Below are 26424 nucleotides of genomic sequence, written 5' to 3' on the forward strand. Positions count from 1 at the left end.
TTTCTTCACCAGGGTTGAGACGATCAGTTCCTAGCGAACTAACCCCCTTTGTAGCTGGACTTCCTCCGTATACGTCGAGATTTTGGCAGGAATTTAAGCTTTTGTATTATTATTGCGTGGATCCGTCCTTCTACTTCCACTGAGGTAGGCGTGGGTAGCAGTACTTTGAATGGGCCACTGAGGTAGGTGTGGTTAACAGCACGTGATGTGGGCCGTCCCAGCGTGGTGTTGCCCGTGATGTGGGCCGTCCCAGCGTGGTGTTGCCCGGCTCTCCGGAATCACTTTCACCAGCACCTGGTCGTCTGGTTTCTGACCTGTGGAGGAGATAAAACTCAGGCAGATCATTTGTTTCTTTGATCGTCTTGTTTTTCAAGCATTCTTTTACATGGCTTCAGACTTTCTGCTGTGGGTGTATTAAATTCAAGCAGTCTGGTCATGTTCTTCCTGTTTTCCTCTGTATATTTTCTCAGTCTTTTGTGCGCTTCCACCAACCCAGCACTTTTGGGGGTAATAGACACAGTGGTTTCAGTTTTTTAATTCAGTACCAAGCGTTCGGAAGCACTGGGTGATAATCTTATTCATCACACTATTCACACACTGTTCTGTTGCCGGACCTTATTATGGTCGGTACGTCATGAGTTGCGAAAATCTGTTTGTCCCAGTATGTTTGCTACTGTAAGTGCTTTTAACTCCTTTGTTGGAATTATTTCTACTCATTTAGAACATGCATCAATTATTATCAAGCAGTATCTTAGCTTCCCTTCCTTGTGAGTTATCTTTACACCAGATTTACACAAAAAAGAATTTTTTGTTATAGTTTTGGTACTTGGGAGCATAGATAGAACATAATCACAACATCATTTGTGATTCCATATGTTTTCAATGCTTTCATCATTATCCCTCCTGTTGAACCATGGTTACGCCCATGGTTCAATATATATTTTGTTCTATATATAGATTTAGGTGAAACCCAGTTTCTCCTGTATAGTGAGTTTGGGTGGGTATTTTCCATGTCTATTAGGATATCACAATCGATGGCCGTTTTTAATGACGTATCAATTAAGAAAGCGTCGTCTCTCTTTGGGTTTTTTTTTTTTTTTTTTTTCAAGGCTGCTAATTGCCATTTTGTCTGCACAATTGTTTCCAACGGTGTCCGTCTTGTGTGCGGACATTTACATAATGCGAGTGAATTCGGTACTGAGACCAGCGGTGCGTTTCTGATATCACAGTGATTGCACGCACGCTAATGGCGCCATGTGCACACGCTCTCCCGGCGCGTGCGCGCTCCCCTCGCTTGAGCACAGACTAAACACAATGCCTAATTGCCTCGATGACTGGAATGTAGCATATATCATTCATAAGTTAGGTGTGAATATATCTTGAGAATGTATTTAAACACACCGGACGATTGGCGCTATTTGATATGCAAAGTAGCCCAGGTGGGTACTTATAGCGAATTGGCGAGTGCAGCACATTCCTGTGTGCGTGCACGCTCTTTTGCTTAAAATCTTTGTCTGCACGGAGTGCAATCTAGTCCCATGAGCAACGCATGCCTGTATGAGACCACATCTAAAAGTTGTTTCAGTATACAAGTTAATCTTTTTACCATCTGCTCGTTTGCTTGCTCCACTAATAATAATAATCATAATAATAATAATGATTCGGCTGCCTGTGCAGGCAGGTATTGAGATCTTTTTCCTCCTATGAGCAGTGTCTCCATTGTTGTTACTGCGACTCTCGTATGTGTTTTGCCATACTGATCTTTTAGGCGATGAGCCATCTAAAAACGTCATGCATGTCTTGTTTTGGGTTATGTAGCTTGGTCTGCTTCATGAATGCTACAATGTGGTGAGTCAGCCTCTGCTGTAGTCTAGAGTGTTCCTGGATTCAACATGGTGCCTCTGAGATTGCCAGTTTCCTGTTTTCGTGCAGCCGTTTACCTCACTGTGAGATCTGGTGACCTAAATATGTGACCTCTGGCTGCACAAACTGAAGTTTTCGAAAGGGACACTTTGTTTCCTGTTTTTGCTAAATGCTGTAGAACTTCTAGTGTTGTACTTTTGCATTGGTCATGGTGTTTGATCCTATGAGGATATTGTCCACGTAAATTAAACTTTTTGCTATGTTCTTTTAGGAATATATGTAGACATACATTTCTGTATGTTTTCTGAAAACATTGAAGGACCCTCACTGTACCCTTGTGGTAAGCGAGTGTAGGTGTATTTTACTCCTTCAAACGTAAATCTAAACCAATGTTGAGCGTCTGGGTGTACTGGTATGAGAAAAATGCATTTACTCAAATCTATGACTGAAAACTGAAAACCTGAAAACCTCTCTCTGTGGTTCTAAACTGTTCCATTAATGTCACAGAACCCTGAGCTCCAACCCATCTCTAGACTCCTCCCCCTGGGTCTGGCCTCTCTGTAAGGGAGCCCGTGGTTCAGTCGAGGTTTCTCATCGCGTGGGGCACATCCCCATTTCTCTCAGTCTCCTGCTCCACTCTCCCAGCCACCCTGCCTCGGCTGCGTCTGCTTGTCTTTGCCTCATCTAATCATCTCTGCAGTAATATTTTGCTCTGTGTAATTGATCTCGCTTTAGTGGAGGTAGTGGTTATGATTTTCATATTTAGCTCGTCCACCACTTTCTTGCCACTTTCTGTTGTACAGTGGCCTTTTAGATTATGTTTCTCCTTTCACTAAACTATATGTTTTATATTTTTCCTCATTTTTGCCACATGTATCTCTCGTCTTTTGTGAGAACTTTACTCTAAATGCCTTGCCTCTATATTATAATGGACGTGGTTTCTAACGTTATAAGACGACTCTCCTATCTATTTATCTATCTATCTACCCATCTATCCACATATACACATATACATATATACATACATATACATATATATTAGAGCTGGGCCGTTAACGGCGTTAACGTGCTGCGTTAACGCGATACTAGTATCGCGCGATAATATAATTAACGCATTAATCTAAAAAAAAATTTTTTTTTTTTTTTTTTTTTACCTTTATCTACCCAGGGTAGGTTCGCTGAGCACAGATGCTCTTTTTCAGGAACGTCCTGCTTCACATTCACACAGTTCCATTCACACCTGGGAGCTGCCCAGTACAACCACAGTTGACACCATTGGCCACTGAGCAACTCCACTGGAGCAGTTGATTTGCATTGGCTGATCAACTGCTGACTGGCTGATCAACTGCTTCTTTCTGTTTTGCTCCTGAGAGTGTGCTAGATACTGTACTGGTAATATTATTTATTTGTGTTAACTTCTGAATAAAACAACTTATTAAACACAAGTACATCTTATTGAACATTATTTTGATATTTCATTACCAATTATCATAGCAAAACAGCTTTTTCAAACAGTCTGTAATGCATTTTGGAAACGGGAGATGGGCTCATGGTGTAATGGGCCAACTGGCCTGAGAAACATAAGGAGGAAAGAAAAAGTAAGGACTTACTTCTGGTCATTATTTGGGTAGAACACACATATTTTGAATGTCTTCGGCAGGTTTTTTTTTTTTTTTTTTGAGCCATTTTAATCTAGATTAATCTAGATTAAATCCAGGATTGCAGATAGATTAATCTAGATTAAAAAAATGTATCTATGCCCACCTCTAATATATATACATATACATACATAAGCAGGTTGGTAGTTCTTAATGCAAGTCTTTATTCATAGTTCTCCATTTATAGGCTGCAGTATTAGACTCTTGCTACCATTTCCTTTGTCGAGAGAGAGAGAGAGAGAGAGAGAGAGAGAGAGAGAGAGAGAGAGAGAGAGTGAGTGTGCACGCTGGGTGGTCCATCCGCTTATGCCTCCCCAGGTCAGCCCGTACACTCCCGACTCCGCGTCCACCAGCGCTGGGTTGGTGGAGTGTTGAGTGACAGCTGACGGGACCAACCCGACCCCAATCCCAGGGTCGCTTCTTTGGGGGAGGATTCATCAACTACTGTCGGCTGTTAGTTCATTTATTCACAGGTCACGCCGTGTCATGCGCAAGAGGGAGTCACATGATAGCCTGCTGGTTTCTAACCCAGTCTCTGTCTCTTGACAGTAGTGTATATATTTAAGATCCTCGTTGGCCTCCATAAAATGTCCCAATGACCCCCATTCCGGCACCACTGCCTCATCCGGAGGCAGACCGACCACCTCGCGCTCTGTGTCACTAAGCTGCGGGATGTCTTCATCATTTTCATGATGCATTTCGGCTTGGCACAAAGCTGACATAATCATTTCAGACACTTCCCATTCTTCTTCATCACTATCTTGAAAATCGCCGTTACCGGTCATAGATAACTCATGTTGTAGGTATTCGTTCAATTTCCTCAACTCTTCCTCCGCCTCTGTGTAACCTGACTTCAGTACTTGTTCACCACAGCACATTTCACACTTCATGTCTTGTGTTGCTGGTGTAGTTTGATTACTGTTCATCTTTTCAGTCGTTCAATATTATTTACTCATGTATATTGTCAGAGATACCTTTTTTCAGTTTAGCAAATCCAGTAAAATTCTCATGAATGACTCCTTATTGGTCAATTGGAACTGCAGGAAGTCAAGCTTCTACAGTCCTCCGCTCGGAGGATCCGCGGCCTTCCACGTGGTGTTAAAATTCACACAGTTTTCCAATCTTTTAATTCATGAGATTAATTCCTTTAGCCAACTTCTAGTATCTCTTAGAATTATACTATATATTTCTCTGATTCACACGTGTACACAACAAATATTCACACACTTACTCAGACATCACTATTTCCCAGAAATATTTCTTGTGATCCTAAGTGCCATTTTTCCTGGTAAAGGCCACCTGTGTTTCTAGAAGAATATTTATTTCAAAATCCTATACACAACAATATTCACAAGCACTTTCTTAAGCGTCACTATTTCCCAGAAATATTTTTTATGTAACCTTAACCAATATGTCTTATTCAATGAATATTTTGTTATAGTTTTGGCTTACCCTTCGTGTTTTGTTGTTGTTGTTACTGGTGTTCTGGTCGGATCCCGCCAATCCTTCATTCAGGGGAGAAAAATGCAGTTGCTATCGCCGGCCGGACCTGAATTCAACACGTCCGGACTTTCAAACAGAGCCCCAGGCTCCGGCTGTACAGACGAACGGCGTCGCGGTCTTCTCCACTGAAATGATGATATTTTGGGATCCGGCTCGAAGGACCAAGATGTCAGAGATATTTGACTGTGCTTCAATATGCACTCTATCCAGTATTATAAGAACAACAAGACAAGATGGAATCTTATTACAAGTCTGCAGAACAGGGAGTGCTCTTCCTCAGAAGACACACTGAGGAACACTTCCCCTTTCCAACAGTTTTATTGACAGAGGGAAAAGACGAGAGACAAAGGGAGACATCATGTGATCATGATGTGACCAGACAATTAATTAGAGCAGACAGTTGAGACAGGCCACCTTCTGCTGACCTTCTTGCTGAATATACACATGTCTTCTTAAGAGAGGAACATGCTGTTACAGTGGTTTCGTTTAAGAGAGTGGTTTACATGAACTGGCCCCCAGAGAGAGGCCCAGTGGGACTTCCTGCTTTAGCAGAGAAGACAAGCAGAAGCGTTTGTCTCGTCACATACTTAGACACACATAATGACTTTTAGAGATCTTATCAAACCTTATCAAACCTTAATGTATTCAGACATTTGTTGATAACAGAATACAAAGATCTAGTAATATCTTTAACAATTAGTGTCTGTATTTATTGCCTGTGGTTTGTTGGGATCTTTGTGGCGTCATTGTCTCCTCGTTTTCCCCGTGTTGTGCCTACCTTCCCTGTTGATGTCTAGTGAGTTCATGCCTGTCTACCCCTGTCGTTTTCTTGTTTTCCTTCGTAGTTTTGTTAGTAGTGCCTTTCGTTTGTATTGTATTTTGGATTAGTTAGTAAACACCCCTTCTTTAAGCATCACCCCTCTTCTCTGCCTCCGTTCCTTCTCCCTTGTCTGCATATTGTGTTCTCACCTTCATCATCACCCCCAACCATAACAGAATGATGATGTAAGTGTTGTTTATCTATACATGTTAATACACATTTTAAGTTAAAAAAAAAGAAGAGATGCGACAGCTGCCTCCTTGTGTATCGGAGGGGACACGTGATGCAAGGCTTGGTCCTCACTGCAGCCGACCAGTGGGAGGCATAGTCTAGCAACGTTCAAGACAGGGGAGGGGAGAATTGAAGGGAGAATTGGCAAGGCGAAATTGGGATGGGAGAAAAATTTAAAAATATGGAGAAAAAGTGGATCCAAAAAAAGATACTCTCTCTCTCTCCTGCAGGTACGGGCGCCGTGTGACCTTGTTCGGCACCCTGGCACTCCAGACCGTCTTCACCTTCCTGCAGGCAGCCGCCAACAGCTGGGAGCTCTTCTGTTTCCTCTACTTCATGGTCGGGTTGGGACAGATCGCCAACTACTGCACTGCTTTTATACTGGGTGGGTAGGTAGGTAGGTAGGTAGGTAGGTAGGCAGGCAGGCAGGCAGGCAGGCAGGCAGGTAGGTAGGTAGGTAGGTAGGTAGGTAGGTAGGTAGGTAGGCAGGCAGGCAGGCAGGCAGGCAGGCAGGCAGGCAGGCAGGCAGGCAGGCAGGCAGGCAGGCAGGCAGGCAGGCAGGCAGGCAGGCAGGCAGGCAGGCAGGCAGGCAGGCAGGCAGGCAGGCAGGCAGGCAAACAACTTCCTCTTTGCACTGCTGTGGTCAGGCAAGTGCAACCAGAGTCTCATACAGAGAAACTCAGAAGAAGCTTCTATCCCCAGGCAAGCGCTACCGGAATCTCATGGTAGATACCATATGTTGGTAGGTAGATACCATAGGTAGGTAGGTAGATACCATAGGCAGGTTGGTAGGTAGATACCATAGGTTGGTAGGTAGGTAGGTAGATACCATAGGTTGGTAGGTAGGTACCATAGGTTGGTAGGTAGATAGGTAGGTAGGTAGATACCATAGGTTGGTAGGTAGGTAGGTAGATACCATAGGTTGGTAGGTAGATACCATAGGTTGGTAGGTAGGTAGGTAGATACCATAGGTTGGTAGGTAGGTAGGTAGGTAGATACCATAGGTTGGTAGGTAGGTAGGTAGATACCATAGGTTGGTAGGTAGATACCATAGGTTGGTAGGTAGATACCATAGGTTGGTAGGTAGGTAGGTAGGTAGATACCATAGGTTGGTAGGTAGATACCATAGGTAGGTAGGTAGATACCATAGGTTGGTAGGTAGATACCATAGGTTGGTAGGTAGATACCATAGGTAGGTAGGTAGGTAGGTAGGTATATAAATTCCTTTGAACATCTCCTGAAGGCTGCCCTCTTCTTTTTGAGGAGAAGTCGTGTCCTCGGAAATGAAGCCTTATTCGTTGAGCAAACAGCCTCCTGTCTTTGTTTCTATCTCTAGATTTTGAGCCGGTGATCATTGAGGTACTTTCCGGTGTGTCCTTGTCTCTGATCTAGTCTTTCTCTTTCTATATAGATCTAATCTATAACGTCTTTGTCTCTAGGTTCGGAGCTGTTGACCAAGTCAGCGAGGACCTGGTTTGCAGCGATTGGTATGACGTTTGGCTATGCCCTGGGCTACACGATGCTGCCAGTGTTGGCCTACTACATACGGAGCTGGAGGTGGCTGCTGGTAGCCCTGGCTGTGCCTGGCGTGTTGTTCATACCTTTCTGGTGGTACGAACTGGTATCTGTTATCTAGCTTGAAACCAATTGGAATTATATTAGCAGAGACAGTCTAATAATAAGGAGATGAATCACACTGGTATTTTTGATGAGGGAAATCCCATAACCCTAACGATGGCAACATTGCCTTTAATTTAGTAAAGGATGCTTTACAAAGCAACAAAAAGACAAATAAAAGGGAGACGACTAGAGGACAGGGAGACGAGGGTGGAGGACGTCAGATAGGTACTGGGGGGCGTGGAGGAGGTGTAGGGGGGGAGGAGGTCAGATAGGTACTGGGGGCATGGAGGAGGTCAGATAGGTACTCGGGGCATGGAGGAGGTGTAGGAGGGGAGGAGGTCAGATAGGTACTGGGGGCATGGAGGAGGTGTAGGGGGGAGGAGGTCAGGTAGGTACTGGGGGCATGGAGGAGGTGTAGGGGGGGAGGAGGTCAGATAGGTACTGGGGGCATGGAGGAGGTGTAGGGGTGGAGGAGGTCAGATAGGTACTGGGGGCATGGAGGAGGTGTAGGAGGGGAGGAGGTCAGATAGGTACTGGGGGCATAGAGGAGGAGTAGGGGGGGAGGAGGTCAGATAGCTACTGGGGTAATGAGACAAAACAGTGGGCGTGGACCAGGACCTGGCTGGACACAGATGGACATGTCCTCTGTCCATTCAATAGGTACATCCCAGAGTCTCCTCGCTGGCTATTGGTGGTAGGACGCGTAGAAGAGGCGGAGTCAATCATCAGGGCGGCAGCTAAGAAGAATGGGGTCAAGGCGCCTGAGATCATCTTCAAGAAGGCAGAAGTTACTCCGTTACAGGTACTCAGTCGCTGTCCTCATGTCGTCCTGTCTGTGAGGACGGAGAGCTATAAGAACATGAGCACAGAGGACATCATATGTGTGTGTGTGTGCATGCGTGCGTGCGTGTGTGTGTGTGTGTGCGTGTGTGTGCGTGTGTGTAGAAGACCGATGACACCGTGGACAGTCAGCGCCTCTACACCTGGCTGGACCTGGTCCGGACCACAGACATCAGGAACCTAACTGTCATCAATATGCTGATCTGGTAACACACACACACACACACACACACACACACACACACACAGGAATAACATTTCTTCATATATATGTATATTGAACGCTTTTGTTTACACTTGTTTACGTACTTTTGACTTTCTATTTTATACTTTTTCTATTTGATCAATTTTTTTTATCTAGCACACTCTCAGGAACATCAACATTTTTCTGTTGAAAAAGCATTTCATATAAAAGTATTCTGTATTTTATTTTTGTATGACAACTAATAAAGAAACTTGAACTCATCAATTCATTTGAGAATTGATAGGTTGACAGGCTAGGACCTGATTAAAGTACATGTCTGTCTGTCTGTCTGTCTGTCTGTCTGTCTGTCTGTCTGTCTGTCTGTCTGTCTGTCTGTCTGTCTGTCTGCCTGTCTGTCTGTCTGTCTGTCTGCCTGTCTGTCTGTCTGCTTGTCTGTCTGTCTGTCTGTCTGTCTGTCTGTCTGTCTGTCTGTCTGTCTGCCTGTCTGTCTGTCTGCCTGTCTGTCTGTCTGTCTGTCTCTCTGTCTCTCTGCCTGTCTGTCTGTCTGTCTGTCTGTCTGTCTGTCTGTCTGTCTGTCTGTCTGTCTGTCTGTCTGTCTGTCTGTCTGTCTGTCTGTCTGTCTGTCTGTCTGTCTGTCTGTCTGTCTGTCTATCTATCTATCTATCTATCTCTCAGGATTGTGATTTCCTTGACATATTTTGGGATGTCCTTGAACACTCCAAATATGGACGGTGACCCCTACGTGAACTGTCTGATCGCCGGGGCCAGTGAGTTCGTTCCCTACGGGGCACTCTGGTTTGTGATTCGCTACGCTCCGAGACGCTTGCCCCTCCCCCTCACTTTCCTTTCATCTGGAGTCCTACTGCTGCTCATCAAGTTCATACCTGATGGTACACACTCTCTCACACACACACACACACACACACACACACACACACACACACACACACACACACACACACACACACACACACACACACACACACACACACTCACTCACTCACTCACTCACTCACTCACTCACACACCCAAATACATCATCAGTCTGCACCCAAATATTGAAGTTGAATAAACTATTTATGAAAGAAAAAGTCAAAATAATTCCAAGATAATTCAAAGATTACACACCTTTGCCACATTGGCTACAAACATAATCACTGCAAAGTTATCAAAAACATCTAGTTAATGTGATCTGTTGTGAAGGGCCAGATTAAACCGAATATATATATTTATTATATATATATATTTAATTGTATTTGTATATTCTCTAATATTCCTTGATATCCCTTGTATATTCCTTGTACAATATGCATTGAATATCCATTCTAGCCTACTGAACATCCCATAATAGTCTCCATTCTACTATTGGTCGAGACCTTGGTGCCAGGCTGCCATACCCCCCAGACCCAGTTCAAACGTACCGCTCAACATGTACGAACAAGTCCTAGTTCCGCGTAGGAATCTGGCTACCGCACCACTAATGGGACTATTTGTTCATAGTGCGTATATATACTGCGCTACTAAAGTAGGACTTCCTTTTCAGTCCAGTTTCTTACCCTCCAATAGAGTCACAGACGTAAAGCCTCCCCGCGACGCCACGTGTGGGAGTAAGGCCAAGTTCGGCCTACCATCGGTATTGAGACATCGTGTATATTAATATTTGAATAGTCATATTTGGCACTATATCGTCGAGTTGGACGTAGTCTATTAAGCTAATAATAGTCTGTTAATATATAGTGCTTCGTGCGGTGAGAATACTACCGTAGTCAGCACCCCATCGTTTCGGGCAGAAAACTGGCTGCTTATCCAGGATGATCGACCCCATGTGAGATTGCACCCGAGGAGCCCCAGAGCCGACGAGCGAGTGGACCTGTATACCGGATTATTCTACCGACGACAGCCCGCCTTCCCAGGCACGGATTATGCTTTGTATACGTTGATTATTCCATGGATAAAGACCCCCGACACTGCCGTGTGTTGGAACCCCCCCCCCTGGAGAGGACGCAAGGTGAGGAGACGCTCTGCAAGACGAGGTCGCTTCACGTCTCTCCTCCGTGGACCGGAGGACGCCGGCCCACAAAGAGTCCATCTGCTTTCATCTGCGGTCCAAGGATCGCCGGCGCATTGAACGGCACTACAGTGGGTTCACCTGGGATACCCTTGGCCGGATGAGGCAGCCGGACTCTACCCCCCCCCCCCCTTCCTACTCCTGTCGGCTTACAAGCGACCGGATTAACCCCCCCTAGTGTATCCAGTCTATAATCATTAAAGTATCATTGCTGTTATTCCTTAATTATTCCAGGTCGTATATGTACCACCTGCGCCTTCAGAGATTGGACATTCTCTATTGATATACCGACGAATACTCTTGCCATAAAAGTGCATACTAATTCCCATTCATAAATGTGATTGATTTGATTAAGTGCTTGCTCTACACACCATCGCTGTGTAGAAATAAAGACCTATTTCTAATTCGTACATTTGTGTTGGATCCGTGTCATCTACGTGACAGTGTTCATCATAATATATTTATGCCGAGTACTGGGTGGCCGAATATTAAGTACAAAGGTAGTGGTAGTAAGTATCATATCTAGTAATACAGTCAGGGAATTGTACCCCTCAGTTACAATTGGTCCTTCGAGCCGGATGGGTAATTAGTGTAATATTAATATAGTGTTATTAATATTGAAATGGCCTATGATGAACACTCCACGAAACGATCCTCCTAACCAACGCCCGCAGCGCGAACGACGGCTCCCTCAGTACTTAGAGGCTTACGCTGTCAGTCAACAACCTAGTCTTCTACTAACAGTAAACGCGGTAAAACTAGAAAGTAAAAGTATGTCTAACCCCAACGCCCAGACTACCCCGACCATAGAGGCCCCTACGGGTTCTAATGTAACTGACCAAGTTCACGGTGGGGACCAGTGGGAACCAGACATGACTTCACACCCCGCCAGTACTGAAGAAGTAGTCCCCGATGAGTCCCGGGAGGAATACAGCGCTACCGAGAGAGAACTCGGCACGGAAGAAGACGGGGAGAGCACCGTGGAGATAGAGCTCCAAGGCTCCGCAAGGAGTACCCCGAGGGAAGGCTCCCCTATACAACCGCCTTCTCCCAGCGAGGCAGAGAGGACCCTACAGCAGGCCTTCCTCATCAGCCTGAACGCCGCTGCTGAACGCGACCGACTGCAGATCCAGCAGCGGAGCGAAGAAGAGCATATACGTCTAGAAATAAGACGCATTCAGAGGGAAGAGAATGTGGCCCGAGACCGAGCAGACAGCCAGCGAGCAGCTGCTGGTGCTCTACGGGACGCAGAGCGCGACAGACAGCAAGCGCAACTAATAGAACAGCTGATCAGACGGACAACACCCTCTCCCTCCGCCAGAGGCTCCAGGAACTCGTCTAGACACACCTCCAGGGCGGCATCCCCTAGCCGAGTAAACAACCCTGAACTTGACCAACAGACGAGGTCTATACCCCCCACAGACCACCTCCCCCCACCGGTCCAAGCGAGACCTAGCAACCGGGAAGGAGCAGCATATCCTGTGGAGAGGCTAAACCAGAGACTACAAGCACTGGATGACCTAACTGAAGACGAAGAGGAAGAGGAGGAGAACCACGCCCGACGACAGCACAGTACTCTATCGGACCAGGAGGTCCGGTACAGCCCAGGCTATACTCCCGCGGAGCTGCGCTACAGACCCCCGACTCTATACCCGGGTGAGCACGACGCACGACCCGCACCGAGGAACAGCACCTGGACAAGCGGGCCATGGTACACTGCCGGTACCAGCCCATACCAAGGAGCGGGAGGAGACTCGCCTAGGAGGCCTCTCCCCCAACGCTCGCCGATGTATCCACAGTCAGCGTCATACATTGGCACGCCTATGGTACCCGACTTCACCCAAGAGAACCGGGCCCAGTATACAGAACTCCGCATGTGTCTGGAGACCATGTTGGTGGATGTATTGGATGAACGCCACAAATACGCCATCCTACTGAAGCACTTAAAGGTACCCCGCGCACATAATATAGCGCTCGCCTACGCGACTTCCACCACCCCATACACAGCAGCGCTGGTAGCATTGGACCAGAGGTATGGGCGCATATGGGATTACGTGATCCAGGAGATCCGACACATCGACCGCTTACCCCCAGCAATAGACAATCGAGCACTGGACGACCTGTCCATCAGAGTGCAGTCCCTGGTAGGGATGTTGGGAGCGCAGAGAGAGAAGGGGAGGCATGAACTTTACGCCAACTCAAATGTGGAAAGGATCTTGGAGAAGCTGCCGCCCGCTCGACAGGAGCGTTTTAGGCGGCAGAGAGACCACCGAGACCCGAATGGCCCCGAACCGAACCTCCTCGATCTAGCAGACTTCCTGGCGAGAGAAGTCAGCAGCCTACGGCTATATACATTCGGACGGAGCACCCCTGGCTCCAGAGAAGGAACCAGACGACTAAATGATGGAAGAAGATCGGTGACTGTGATGCACCAATCGGAGTCAGTACCGAGCAGCAGGAGCCACAGTACCCCCTCCAGAACGGAGAAGTGGAAGATAGTGTGCCCCTACTGTGAGAAAGAACACTGGCTAGCGCAATGTGACTCCTTCCCCAAGCTGAACGTGGAGGAAGCAAGTCAATGGATAAAGTCCAACAAGCGCTGTTTTCGCTGTGCGCGCTCACACATGGCAGCCGAATGCCGCTTAAAGAAAAGGTGCACCAAGTGCGATGGAGCCCATCTGGACATACTTCACGACAGTAACAGACGGCGCCCTTCACCCGCACCATCCAGCAGCAAAGCGAGCGTCATGTACATCGATCCCGCCAGCAGCAGTGGAGCCCGAGTACTCCTAAAAGTAGTGCGCGTGACACTAAGCTACCAGAATAAAGTCCTGGACACTTACGCCGTCCTCGATGACGGGTCAGAGAAGACCCTTCTGCTCGCCTCCGCTGCGGCCCAGCTAGGGCTGCGGGGAAGCGAAACCCAAATGACAATTCGGACAATAAGACGAGATTTGAAGACGATAAAGGGCGAGAATGTCTCATTCTCTATCGCAGCAAGCGGCCAGCCTGAGCGACGGTACCAGATTACAGACGCTTTCACCAGCCAAGAAATAGGACTGTCGCGGTACACATACCCCGTCGCCAAGCTGATGGAGAAATATGCACATCTGCGCAAGTTACCGATCCCGCTCATAGACAATGCTATGCCGACCCTGTTGATAGGCTCCGACCATGCAGACCTCATTGTCCCGATAGACCGGGTTCATACCGGACCCCGAGGCTGTCCTGCAGCAGTCGAGACCCGTTTGGGATGGACTCTCCAAGGCCCGCTCGCCAAATCTCTCAACCGAAGTACAGCCACTAGATGTCTCCACTCCCGAGTCACAGAGGGAGAAACCGCACTCCTGCAACACGTAGAGCGGTTATGGACCTTGGAACAAATGCCCTTTAAGAACGGAAAGAAAGACATTCGCTCTAAAGATGACATTTACGCCATTCACCTCCTCGAGACAGGGACCAAGAGAGTCCCGGTCAACGGCGTGTTGAGATACGCCACGCCACTCCTGCGGCGAGAAGGAATGCCTACTTTCCACGCCAAGACAGACGCCACAGAACGGTACCTGCTGAACACGGAGCGGCGCTTAGCCAAGAACCCCGCCCAAGAGAGTGTATACCGCGCTGAGATTGAGAAGCTCATCACAGCGGGACACGTCACAAAGATGGACATTAAAGAGGCTGACCAGACCACTGAATCGTGGTACGTGCCTCACCACAAGGTCCATCACAACGGTAAAGACCGCATAGTATTTAACTGCAGCTACCAGATCGGATCCCAAAATCTGAATAAAGAGTTACTGCCCGGTCCCACACTCGGCCCCTCCCTACTCGGCGTTCTACTCCGCTTCCGCCAGGAAAAGGTGGCCATCAGCGGGGACATTAAAGGAATGTTCCTGCAGGTGAGATTAGTAGAGGAGGACAAGCCCCTGTTACGGTTCCTATGGAGAGAGAAGCCAGGAGATGAGCACCCAGCCATCTACCAATGGGAAGTCCTCCCCTTCGGAACGACGTGCAGCCCCTGCTGTGCTACATTTGCACTACAGAAACATGTAGCAGAGGACCCAGCAGCGGACGAAGAGGTCCGACACAGCGTAAAGAACAGCTTCTACGTAGACAACTGTCTACAAAGCCTTTCAACCCAGGAAGAAGCCGAGGCTCTCCTGATTAAACTCCGCGCCTCATTGATCAAAGGCGGCTTTGATCTCAGGCAGTGGGCCAGCAGCGATCCGCAAGTACTGCGCAGCCTCTCCTCCGAGGACAAGGCAGCCAGCAGCGAGACCTGGATGGCTACAATCCCGGGAGAAGCCCAGGAGATGACCCTGGGATTGGTATGGCGATTCAAAACAGATTCGTTTCACTACAGACACAAGCCCCTGACTACGGAGCAGGGAAGGCCGGCGGCGGCGCCGACCACCAAACGGAGTGTGTACACAACACTCGCCCGACAATATGACCCGCTAGGATGTATTCTACCGTACACCACCAGGGCAAAAATGATTGTACGAGCATTGTGGGACAAGGACCAGGGCTGGGACGACCCCATTCCCGCACACCTTGCATCCACCTGGAGAGAGTGGGAGATGGAGCTCCACTCACTCCCAGGCGTTAATATGCGCCGAAGCTACTTCCCACCCACGGTGAGGCCAGAGACATGTAAAATGGACTTACACGTCTTCAGTGACGCCTCAGAGGTCGCATACGGATCAGTAGCCTACTTGCGGGCCCAAGAAAAGGGGGGAGAGATCTACACAGCATTTGTCCTCGCCCGCTCGAGAATAGCCCCACGCAAGCAACAATCTATCCCACGTCTAGAGCTCTGCGCAGCCCTAGCCGGAGCGCACCTAGCCACGCTCATCCAACGTGAGCTCACCATACCGGTGTCTAGAACAATCCTGTGGTCAGATTCCACGACAGTACTCGCCTGGATCCAATCGGACTCATGCAAGTACAAAGTCTTCGTGGGAGTCAGAGTCACCGAGATTCAACACTTAACCGAAGAGTTAACCGGAGAAACAGAGTGGCGCTACGTTGATACAAAACAGAACCCAGCTGACGTCATCACCCGGGGGATGCCCCTGGATGACCTCACCCGTCGCAATGTCTACAGTGACGGCCCAGCATTCCTAAAGCTCCCGGAAGGAGAGTGGCCCACGCCTATCCCGAGGGAAGCCAGTCAGGAGGAGGCTGAGAATAAGAAGCCTGTGTTCTGTGGATTGAGCACTGTTATCTCCGCAGACCCCAACACACTCCTGATGGGGCGGCTAGATCCTGCATTACCCCAGACAATGTACCGGCCTGAAGAAGCGAACGGCCGACGAATGTGGAGGTACAGCCAAGTATTAGCCGACAAGTTTTGGAGCAGTTTCCTACTGCACTACCTACCGTCTCTACAGACCCGCCAGAAGTGGGTAAAGGAGAGAGACAATTTGACAGAAGGAACAGTCGTCATGATTATTGATCAATCACTGCCCAGAGCTATGTGGCCGGCCGGCCGCGTAAGCAAAGTGATCACCGGTGCCGACGGCAAGGTCCGAGCAGCTGAAGTGCTTGTCCAGGGTCACACTTACACCCGTCCCGTGGCGAGGCTCATAGAACTGCCCCGACTCCCAGACACAATCGATGATGACCATGACCCTATAACCCTATGACTTTGTGAAGTTGACTGACCCCTACAGCAAACCCTTATGTGTAAATAGACAACGCGATTAATCTGTCTCTGCTTAACTGATTAGGTCTGGGACCAATCAGGGGGTGGCTGTTGTGAAGGGCCAGATTAAACCGAATATATATATTTATTATATATATATATTTAATTGTATTTGTATATTCTCTAATATTCCTTGATATCCCTTGTATATTCCTTGTACAATATGCATTGAATATCCATTCTAGCCTACTGAACATCCCATAATAGTCTCCATTCTACTATTGGTCGAGACCTTGGTGCCAGGCTGCCATACCCCCCAGACCCAGTTCAAACGTACCGCTCAACATGTACGAACAAGTCCTAGTTCCGCGTAGGAATCTGGCTACCGCACCACTAATGGGACTATTTGTTCATAGTGCGTATATATACTGCGCTACTAAAGTAGGACTTCCTTTTCAGTCCAGTTTCTTACCCTCCAATAGAGTCACAGACGTAAAGCCTCCCCGCGACGCCACGTGTGGGAGTAAGGCCAAGTTCGGCCTACCATCGGTATTGAGACATCGTGTATATTAATATTTGAATAGTCATATTTGGCACTATATCGTCGAGTTGGACGTAGTCTATTAAGCTAATAATAGTCTGTTAATATATAGTGCTTCGTGCGGTGAGAATACTACCGTAGTCAGCACCCCATCGTTTCGGGCAGAAAACTGGCTGCTTATCCAGGATGATCGACCCCATGTGAGATTGCACCCGAGGAGCCCCAGAGCCGACGAGCGAGTGGACCTGTATACCGGATTATTCTACCGACGACAGCCCGCCTTCCCAGGCACGGATTATGCTTTGTATACGTTGATTATTCCATGGATAAAGACCCCCGACACTGGCGTGTGTTGGAACCCCCCCCCCTGGAGAGGACGCAAGGTGAGGAGACGCTCTGCAAGACGAGGTCGCTTCACGTCTCTCCTCCGTGGACCGGAGGACGCCGGCCCACAAAGAGTCCATCTGCTTTCATCTGCGGTCCAAGGATCGCCGGCGCATTGAACGGCACTACAGTGGGTTCACCTGGGATACCCTTGGCCGGATGAGGCAGCCGGACTCTACCCCCCCCCCCCCTTCCTACTCCTGTCGGCTTACAAGCGACCGGATTAACCCCCCCTAGTGTATCCAGTCTATAATCATTAAAGTATCATTGCTGTTATTCCTTAATTATTCCAGGTCGTATATGTACCACCTGCGCCTTCAGAGATTGGACATTCTCTATTGATATACCGACGAATACTCTTGCCATAAAAGTGCATACTAATTCCCATTCATAAATGTGATTGATTTGATTAAGTGCTTGCTCTACACACCATCGCTGTGTAGAAATAAAGACCTATTTCTAATTCGTACATTTGTGTTGGATCCGTTTCATCTACGTGACAGTGTTCATCATAATATATTTATGCCGAGTACTGGGTGGCCGAATATTAAGTACAAAGGTAGTGGTAGTAAGTATCATATCTAGTAATACAGTCAGGGAATTGTACCCCTCAGTTACATGATCAATATTATTTGACAATTGATGCCTGATGTTGGAAATTTCAGTGTCACTATTCTGGCAGTGGCTACTGTTATTATAGTATTGTAATGAAAGGTCTGTTATTTAATGTTTGTGTAAAGGGCTATTTTAACTGTTGATGGGTAGTGCATCAGTAAAGTGAATATGGTATTGTGCTCTTGCTCTGTTTGAATAGGTGGAGAGAGTGGTTAACTGTATTATAATAGTAAATAGAAAAATATGTTGTGCTCTTGCTTTTTTCTTTTTGAAGGTGGAGAGAGTAGCATTGCTAGTGCCACAACAGTTTTATTTGAGGTTCATAATAGTACATTGTACTAAGCAATTGTTGCCTCATTAGTTTGTGATTCACATGCACTAAAATTCACCAGAATGCAGGAAATTAAGTCTTTGTAACAAAAATGTTCCGGGTGGGGGACCCCCAGACCCCAAAAAGTGGCCTGATTGGGGCTATATTTCGCGCTATATCTCCCGGTATGAATTATTTCCCCAGTCCGGCCCTGGTGTGCACCCAAATACATCATCAATCTGCACCCAAATACATCATCAATCTGCACCCAAATACATCATCAGTCTGCACCCAAATACATCATCAATCTGCACCCAAATACATCATCAGTGTGCACTCAATGTAAATGTGTTCTTTACAGAAAATTAGCCACAAGACCAAAGAGTCTCAGGTTGAAAATAAATCATTTATTGTATCATTTCTCGGGTCCCACAGACCAGAGCGCCAAGGGTTAACGTCAGGTTGCTGCTCCATTGTAATGTGAGGCCCATTGAGATGTATTTGTGATATTGGGCTCTACAAATAAATGTGATTCTCCTCTCCTCTGCTCTCTTCCTCTCACCTTCCACCCTCTTTTTTCCCCTCCTATCCTCTCTTCTCTCCTCTCCCTCTCTTCCTTTCACCTTCCATCCTCTCCTTTCCCCTTCTCTCTTCCTCTCACCTTCCATCATCTCCTCTCCTCTCCGCACCTCCTCTCCTCCCCGCTCCTCTCCTTACCTCCTCTCCTCTCCTTACCTTCTATCCTCTCCTCTCCTCTCCTCTCCTCTCCTCTCCTCTCCTCTCCTCTCCTCTCCTCTCCTCACCTCCTCTCCTCACCTCCTCTCCTCTCCTCTTACCTTCTATCCTCTCCTTAACTTCTATCCTCTCCTCTCCTCTCCTCTCTCCTTACCTTCTATCCTCTCCTCTCCTCTCCTTACCTTCTATCCTCTCCTCTCCTCTTCCACCCTCTCCTCTCCTCTCCTCTCCTCTCCTCTCCTCTCCTCTCCTCTCCTCTCCTCTCCTCTCCCACCCTCTCCTCTCCTCCAGATCTCTCCGGTCTAACCCTGACTCTCACGATGCTCGGGAAGACGGGTGTGACGGGTGGCTTTGTGTTCCTCTACCTCTACACCCTGGAGATGTTTCCCACGGTGGTGAGGAACATGGCCCTGGGATCCCTCTCCATGGCCGCCCGCGTGGGAAGCACGGTGTCGCCTTACATCGCCTACATGGGTGAGACATCAGTGTGGAACGCCCTACCCACCGCTGTAAAGGAATGTGAATCACTACCCACTTTCAAAACCACTCTCAAAGAGCACCTACGGGAGACTGCAATTCAAAACTGGCCCCTGTAAATGTCCAAACCCAACCCCCTCCAATGTACAGTCCTCCCCCCCCCCCCCCCCCACTCCACCTATACCCAACCTCCTCCAATGTACAGTTTCTTCACCCTCAAATGTATATACTCTCTCTTTAAACTCCTTTTGTATCACAAACAGTACTATATTTGTAGATCTGGTATGTCATAGATGTCTAGATGTAGCAGTACTGTCTATCTGTATGTCATGTATGTCATATTATGTTATGATGAATTGAAAATGGGGGACCCTGATGTAAACAAGACGAAAGTCTTTCTCTGGTCTGCATCCCCTTAACAATTGTGTGTATTGAGCTGTACTGTATTGTACCCATTCTGCAATCTGTTAATAACATTTTCAATCAATCAATCAATCAATCAATCAATGTTTTCAGGTACGTACAATAAGTTCCTCCCCTTCGTGGTGATGGGCGTGGCCACAATTTTCGCCGGTCTGCTCAGCCTGTTGCTACCGGATACCAAACACCAGGCACTCCCAGAATACATCCCTCAGGTCAAACCACTTGTCCGGTAGGTTCCAGTAATGGAGATATCAGTCTGTATAACTGTCTGTGTGTCAGTCTGTATAACTGTCTGTGTGTCTGTGTGTCAGTCTGTATAACTGTCTGTGTGTCAGTCTGTATAACTGTCTGTGTGTCAGTCTGTATAACTGTCTGTGTCTCAGTCTGTATAACTGTCTGTGTCTCAGTCTGTATAACTGTCTGTGTGTCAGTCTGTATAACTGTCTGTGTGTCTGTGTGTCAGTCTGTATAACGAAAGGTTATCCTATAACCTAGTTATATGAATACTGGCTGAGCGTCTCGAGTTAACTCCTATCTCCTAGCACCTAATGTGCTCACGAAACAAACAAATGCACTCACATGCACGTGACCAGGCCACGCCCCCGCGTCCCACTATATGACGCCGGACATGGTCACACTCCACCTTCCTCAGAAAGATTTCCATACACGGAAAAACCATCCAAGGGACCTCAGGGCGCTAAGAGCGAGACGCTCAGCCAGTATTCATATAACTAGGTTATAGGATAACCTTTCGTTATATTATCATACTGGCAATCGCGTCTCGCTCTTCGCCATTATGAGATATGGGGCAGAGCAGACGCGTGGCCCGACAAGTGTACCCCCTGAGGGCCCGTAAGCCCCAGCCAGGGAGGAGGGGAGTCCCGTCCACCCGCCCGTCCTAACGAAGGGGGGGAGGCAGTCAACTCCACCAAAGTGCGAAAAAAGGGGGAACCAGACACCCCTGAAAACGCACAGCACAGGCGGGACCACGTGTGACACAGCACCCCGTGGCACACCCCTGCTAGCCCACCAATTGGTGGGACGCAGGAGAGGTTCCAGACCTCAGAACCGCCTGGGAGACAGAACCCCCAGTCACGTCCACGAGGTAAAACCTAACGAAGGGACCCGGGGAGGACCAGAAGGCCGCAGCACAGATGTCCTCCACCGAGCCCCCCCTAACAGGGCAGAAGCCCGAGGGGGGACCTGTCCAGCCAACGTGTAGCAAAGGGCAACGCCCTCGCACAACCAATGTGACAGGTGCTGCTTGGACAGCGCCTCACCCGCGCAAGGGCCACCATAACAAACAAACAGTTGAACGGAAGCCCTGAGAGCCAGAGTCCTGAGGTAACCCCCAGTGTACGGACAGGACACAACAGGTGAAGGCCCGCCTCCAACTCACTAGCGTGAGGAGGCGGACGAACGCCTGAACCACAATATCCCTGGAGCGAAAAGAGCTCCGGATATTCTTTGGCACGAAGACTGGATTAGGCCTCAGAGTCGCACCGCTATCGGCCGAATAGACAGGCACTCAGGCCGCACCGAGAGAGCACACAGCTCACCCACGCGCTTAGCGGAGGTGATGGCCAAAAAGAACGCGGTCTTAAAGACAGCTGATCCAATGGCGCCTGCTTAAGAGGCTCAAACGGGGCCTCCGACAACCGGCCCAGGACCAGTTGGAGGTCCCACTCGGAGACAGAGAACGTTCCACAGGCTTGAGACGCCGAGCGCCAAGCAGGAATGTTTCACGAGAGGGTGGCTGAACAATGTTCTGCCCCCACACTCAACCATACGCCACTCCCCAGCATAAGCCGCGGTAGAGGACGGAGCGCGCGCGTACCGGATAGCGTTAACCACAGAATAGTCAAGACGCATCCCCACCAGATCCACACTGTCAGCAGCCAAGCCTAGAGGCTGCCCCAGAACAGGAGGCAGAACAGAGTTCTGCGTGCCTGAGAGAGGGCCCGCGGTGACCACGGAACAGGCCACGGCGGGGCCAAGAGCTGAATCAGGGCCGGGGACCACACAGCTGAGCCCCGGCCCGGCGCGACCAGGACCAAGTCCTGCGCTCCCGACGTACCCGCCCCAACAGCTGAGCTACCAGGTGTAAGGGGGGGAATGCGTACAGAATCCCGGACGGCCACGGAACCGGTCCCAGACCTGTCCGACTATGTCTGGACGTAGTCCCCACTCGTCAGGGTGAGGACCGCCCGCGACATCACATCTGCACCCACATTCTCCCTGCCAGGGATGTGGAGAGCCCTCAGGCTGCGCAGATGGAGAACGCCCATAGCCAGACAGAGCCCGACCGCCGCCCGGTGCAGATGGGGGGAGCGTACTCCTCCCTGTCTGTCAACATACGACGCTGATGTCGTGTTGTCCGTCCTGACCAAAACATGCTTGCCCACCACAAGGTGGCCGAGCCGTTTGAGGACCAGAAGGACTGCCCTCAATTCCAACACATTGAATGTTGCGCAGACCGGGCAGCATGGTCTTGCCAGCTGCCCCCTACTGCGTTGGCTCGACACGTCCCCCCCCATCCCATGAGGGAGGCGTCGGTGAAGACCATGACATGTGACAGCCTGCTGCCCACGGGGACCCCGCTGGTGAGGGCACCAGGCCCTCCCCAGAGGATGAGGTCCCCCAGTACCGACATGGGAACCTTCAGCCGCTTCCACATGTCTCACACCGGGTCCATTTCCATACTGGAAAAAACCACCTCTGCATCCTCCTCATGAAGAGGAGGCCAAGAGGGACCACAGCAGTAGGCGCATCACGGACAGCGCCGTAACCATCCTAGGACGGAACCTCCCGAGCGCGTCGAGAACCACCCACTCGCCGCCGCTCTGAGAGGGATGCCCATATAGACCTTGAGCTTAGAAAAAGCCCAAGTACTCCACCCGTTGACTGGGAAGAGAAGTACCCTACTTCCAGTCTACAGCAAAACCCAGGCTGGTGAGGCACCACCTGCCTGGTATGAGACCTGGCGATCTACCCTGACCGGCCAAGGACCAGAACGTCGTCCTGGGTAGAATAAAATTCGTAACCCCCGACGACGCAGAGGCCCCAGCGCGGTCTCCACGCACTTGGTGAAGATGCGGGGAGCCAGAGAGTAGCCGCACGGCAGCCTCTGGTACCCATACGCTAAGCCCTGCAAAGGAAGCGTAGGTAAGCCCTAGGATGGAAGATCGGGATACGAATACGCATCCTACAGGTCTATGGAGGTGAACCAGTCCCCCACCTGACAGTGCCTAACATTCTGAACCTTCTATGGGACAGGTCCAGTATGGGTCTGACACCCCCCCCGATTTCTCGGGCACCAGAGAATACCGGGAGGAAACGCCATGCATCGCGTCCTCCTTTGGGACCACGACGATGGCTTGCTTCGCCAACAGAGATTGGATCTCGTCGGCCAGAGCTGTCACCGCTGCTGACCCTGACAACAGGGTCTGTACAAAACCTGAAAACGGAGGGTGGGGTTGTGCAAACTGCAACACAAGTCCCCGCCTCAGCGTTCTCTCCATCCACCTCGACATATGGCACTGTTGTAGCCATATGTGATGATAATCCCAAGGCGCACCCGCCGCCACTTGGCGCTGGTCCGCCAGGAACTGTAGATAGGAGGCCCGGTCCCACCCGCTGTGCGTCATCAACCCTGGACTCGCCAACCGCGCGAGCAGGGCGTCTCGCAGAGCCGGGATATCGCACCCTGACACTACCAACGAGGCAATCGCACCCAAGGGGGGACCCCGACAGAAAGGGCCGGTCTGATACGGGGGAAGCTGACATCACACTTGGTGACATAGGCTCCCCCACTGAACATCTCCCCGGCATGGACTGCTGAGGATAGCCTGCTCTGCAGCTGGACATGCAAGGCGTGTGGTCCCCACACTGCCCGATAGGGTGGGTTCCTACACACGTAGCCCTGCAGTGATATTACTACCACCCAAACCACGCGTGCCTGACTGACCACCGCCGGTCTTCCGGCCGTGGAAGGCACTGACGTGATACCCGGCCTGGCGAGGGCGGGGCTGGGGGAACTCACGCTGCGACCTCCTGGGCCTCGAGTTCCCCCGCTGACAACCTTCGTCGTTGACAGACACAACACCAGGCTCACCAAACACAGATGCAGAACGTGTAGCATGGGAGCTGCTTGACAGCACAGCATTCTCACGGACAGACCCAGGCCTAGCCAGCAACTGGGTGTCAGCCCCTGTCCCCATGAGAAGCAAAACGTGGTGCCGCTTACGCTTCACTGAAGGCACGCGGCCCGCAGCCAAAGGGAACAAATCAGAGCCCGTATCCCACTGGTGTTGGGGGGGGGGGGAGTGACCGGAGAGCGTGCTAGACACAGCTAGACGGCGACGGTTTTTTAGGGCGTGCTCATCTAATGTAGCCGATCCCTCTGCCGCCAAGGCTGTCGGCCTTGTGATCACCTGTTGTCTTTGTGCCCAGGGTACCTCAGGCGGGGGAAACATGGCCGCTGGTCGGGGGCCTCGCCACAGCCGCTGGCGAGGCCGCGCCCTCACCTCTAGCTGCGCGGTGTGAGGCGGTGTGGGGCCTAGGTCAAATACCGCCCGCACTCCTGCGGAAAGACCAAAAGTCCCTCTGCGGAGAGGGGAGCCCTGAGGAGGGAAAACCTTCTCTCCTCAAGGGGAGACTGTTCCAACCAAAGATGTCTGTGAACAAGCGTTGATAGCATCCTAGCCCTCCCTGCGGTTAGGGTCATATAGTTGGACGCGGGGGCGTGGCCTGGTCACGTGCATGCGAGTGCATTTGTTTGTTTCGTGAGCACATTAGGTGCTAGGAGATAGGAGTTATCTCATAATGGCGAAGAGCGAGACGCGATTGCCAGTATGATAATATAACTGTCTGTGTGTCAGTCTGTATAACTGTCTGTGTATCAGTCTGTATAACTGTCTGTCTCAGTCTGTATAACTGTCTGTGTATCAGTCTGTATAACTGTCTGTGTGTCAGTCTGTATAACTGTCTGTGTGTCAGTCTGTATAACTGTCTGTGTGTCTGTGTGTCAGTCTGTCCAGGTTGTTCGAGAGGCCGACTCCTCCTGAAGACAGGGATGGAGAACGGAGACCCCTGAAGAAAAGGCTGATCTAGAACGGAACTAAAACGGCGGTTTCACTTCTAGAAAGTATAGAATTCTATGAGCGGTCCAAACTTGGGCTTACTTTTCGTTGCATTATTTGGAAAGTTAGATTTTTAAAATTTGATTTAATTCCTGAAAGCATCATTGGAAAGTTAGGGTCCAACCCTCAATGTATTCCAGAGAAATAAATAAAGGTCAAATGAATGAATGTCTCTGATTTTGTAACTTAACTTGGTCGTTAACCCTCGTTAACCCTTTCACTGCCACACGACAGGTTAACCCTTTGCTATCACACAACAGTAATAAAGGGCTAACCTTCTGTATTGTCACAGTGAAAGGGTTAACCGGCTGTCGTGTGGCTGTGAAAGGGTTAAAGAACCCAGGACGCCTATCACAAAGAGTTGGGGGTTCCCCGACATTCCAAGGCCACCTAATCATCCCTCCCCCAAACACATAACATGCGCCCAGAAAAGCAGATTTTTTTTAACTTGAACTTGAGGACTGCATACTTTTTTGTACTGATCCAACATTCATCCTCACTTCTCTCCTGTAATAATAATAATAATAAACTTTATTTGTATAGCAGCACCTTTCATACAGAAACTGCAGCTCAAAGTGCTTCACAACAGAAAAAAGACATAAGGCATAAAATGAGCACATAAAGTGCAGACATATAAAATCACAGTTTTTCACATTAGGATCTAACATCCCAACAGGCCACCTTGTTTATGGTTTGATTCAGTTTTAAATAGACAATAATAAAAAGAGTAAGATAAAAATAGACAGAGTAAAATAGTGCAATAGTGCAGTGCAATAAAATTGTAGAATAGATTAAAAATATATATATTTTACAGTGCAATAAAATAGTTCTGGATTACTGTTCAACAGTTCAACGTCGTCTTTACCTTCTCTGTTTGGTATCCACAGTTTAAAACCTGACAGTCTTCCCTCCTGTTTTATACCCACTTTGACCCTTTGACCCTCCCTCTCAGGGCAAACCTCCCTCTCAGGGTGCAGGTCCCTCTCTCAGGGTGCAGGTCTCTCTCTCAGGGTGCAGGTCCCTCTCTCAGGGTGCAGGTCCCTCTCTCTCAGGGTGCAGGTCCCTCTCTCAGGGTACAGGTCCCTCTCTCAGGGTGCAGCTCTAGGCATGGGTCCTACACAGTTTTAAAGCCTGACCGTCTTTATCGTTCGATACCCACACAGTTTACTACCTGACCGTTTTGAACCAGTCATCTCTGGTCGGCGACTTATGCTGAAAATAAGTGTTGTCACTTTTGCTTGTCATCCCTTGTATTTGTTGTGTCTTTGGATCCATCAATAAAATCAATCAATCAATCAATCAAGAAGGAGAAAAGCATGTCCATGATCACACACTGACAGGTT

At 49.2% G+C, this 26424-nt stretch overlaps 1 protein-coding gene across 1 annotated transcript in view; it reads left to right on the forward strand.

Annotated features, from left to right (window-relative positions):
* Nucleotides 1-25035, forward strand: part of LOC311242405 (solute carrier family 22 member 4-like) — a gene marked incomplete at both ends in the record, with an annotated part of 38880 nt that extends 13845 nt beyond the window's left edge. The window contains 5 exons of the mRNA XM_084331360.1: nucleotides 6306-6460; nucleotides 7515-7686; nucleotides 8356-8576; nucleotides 19332-19514; nucleotides 24971-25035. Of these exons, the coding sequence (XP_084187486.1) occupies nucleotides 6306-6460; nucleotides 7515-7686; nucleotides 8356-8576; nucleotides 19332-19514; nucleotides 24971-25035 (796 nt within the window). The remainder of the gene's footprint in view (nucleotides 1-6305; nucleotides 6461-7514; nucleotides 7687-8355; nucleotides 8577-19331; nucleotides 19515-24970) is intronic.
* Nucleotides 25036-26424: the final 1389 nt, after the last annotated feature.

This window comes from Notolepis coatsorum (genome assembly GCF_963971535.1).
Source record: "Notolepis coatsorum genome assembly, chromosome: 16".
In the NCBI taxonomy this organism is placed as follows: Eukaryota; Metazoa; Chordata; class Actinopteri; order Aulopiformes; family Paralepididae; genus Notolepis; species Notolepis coatsorum.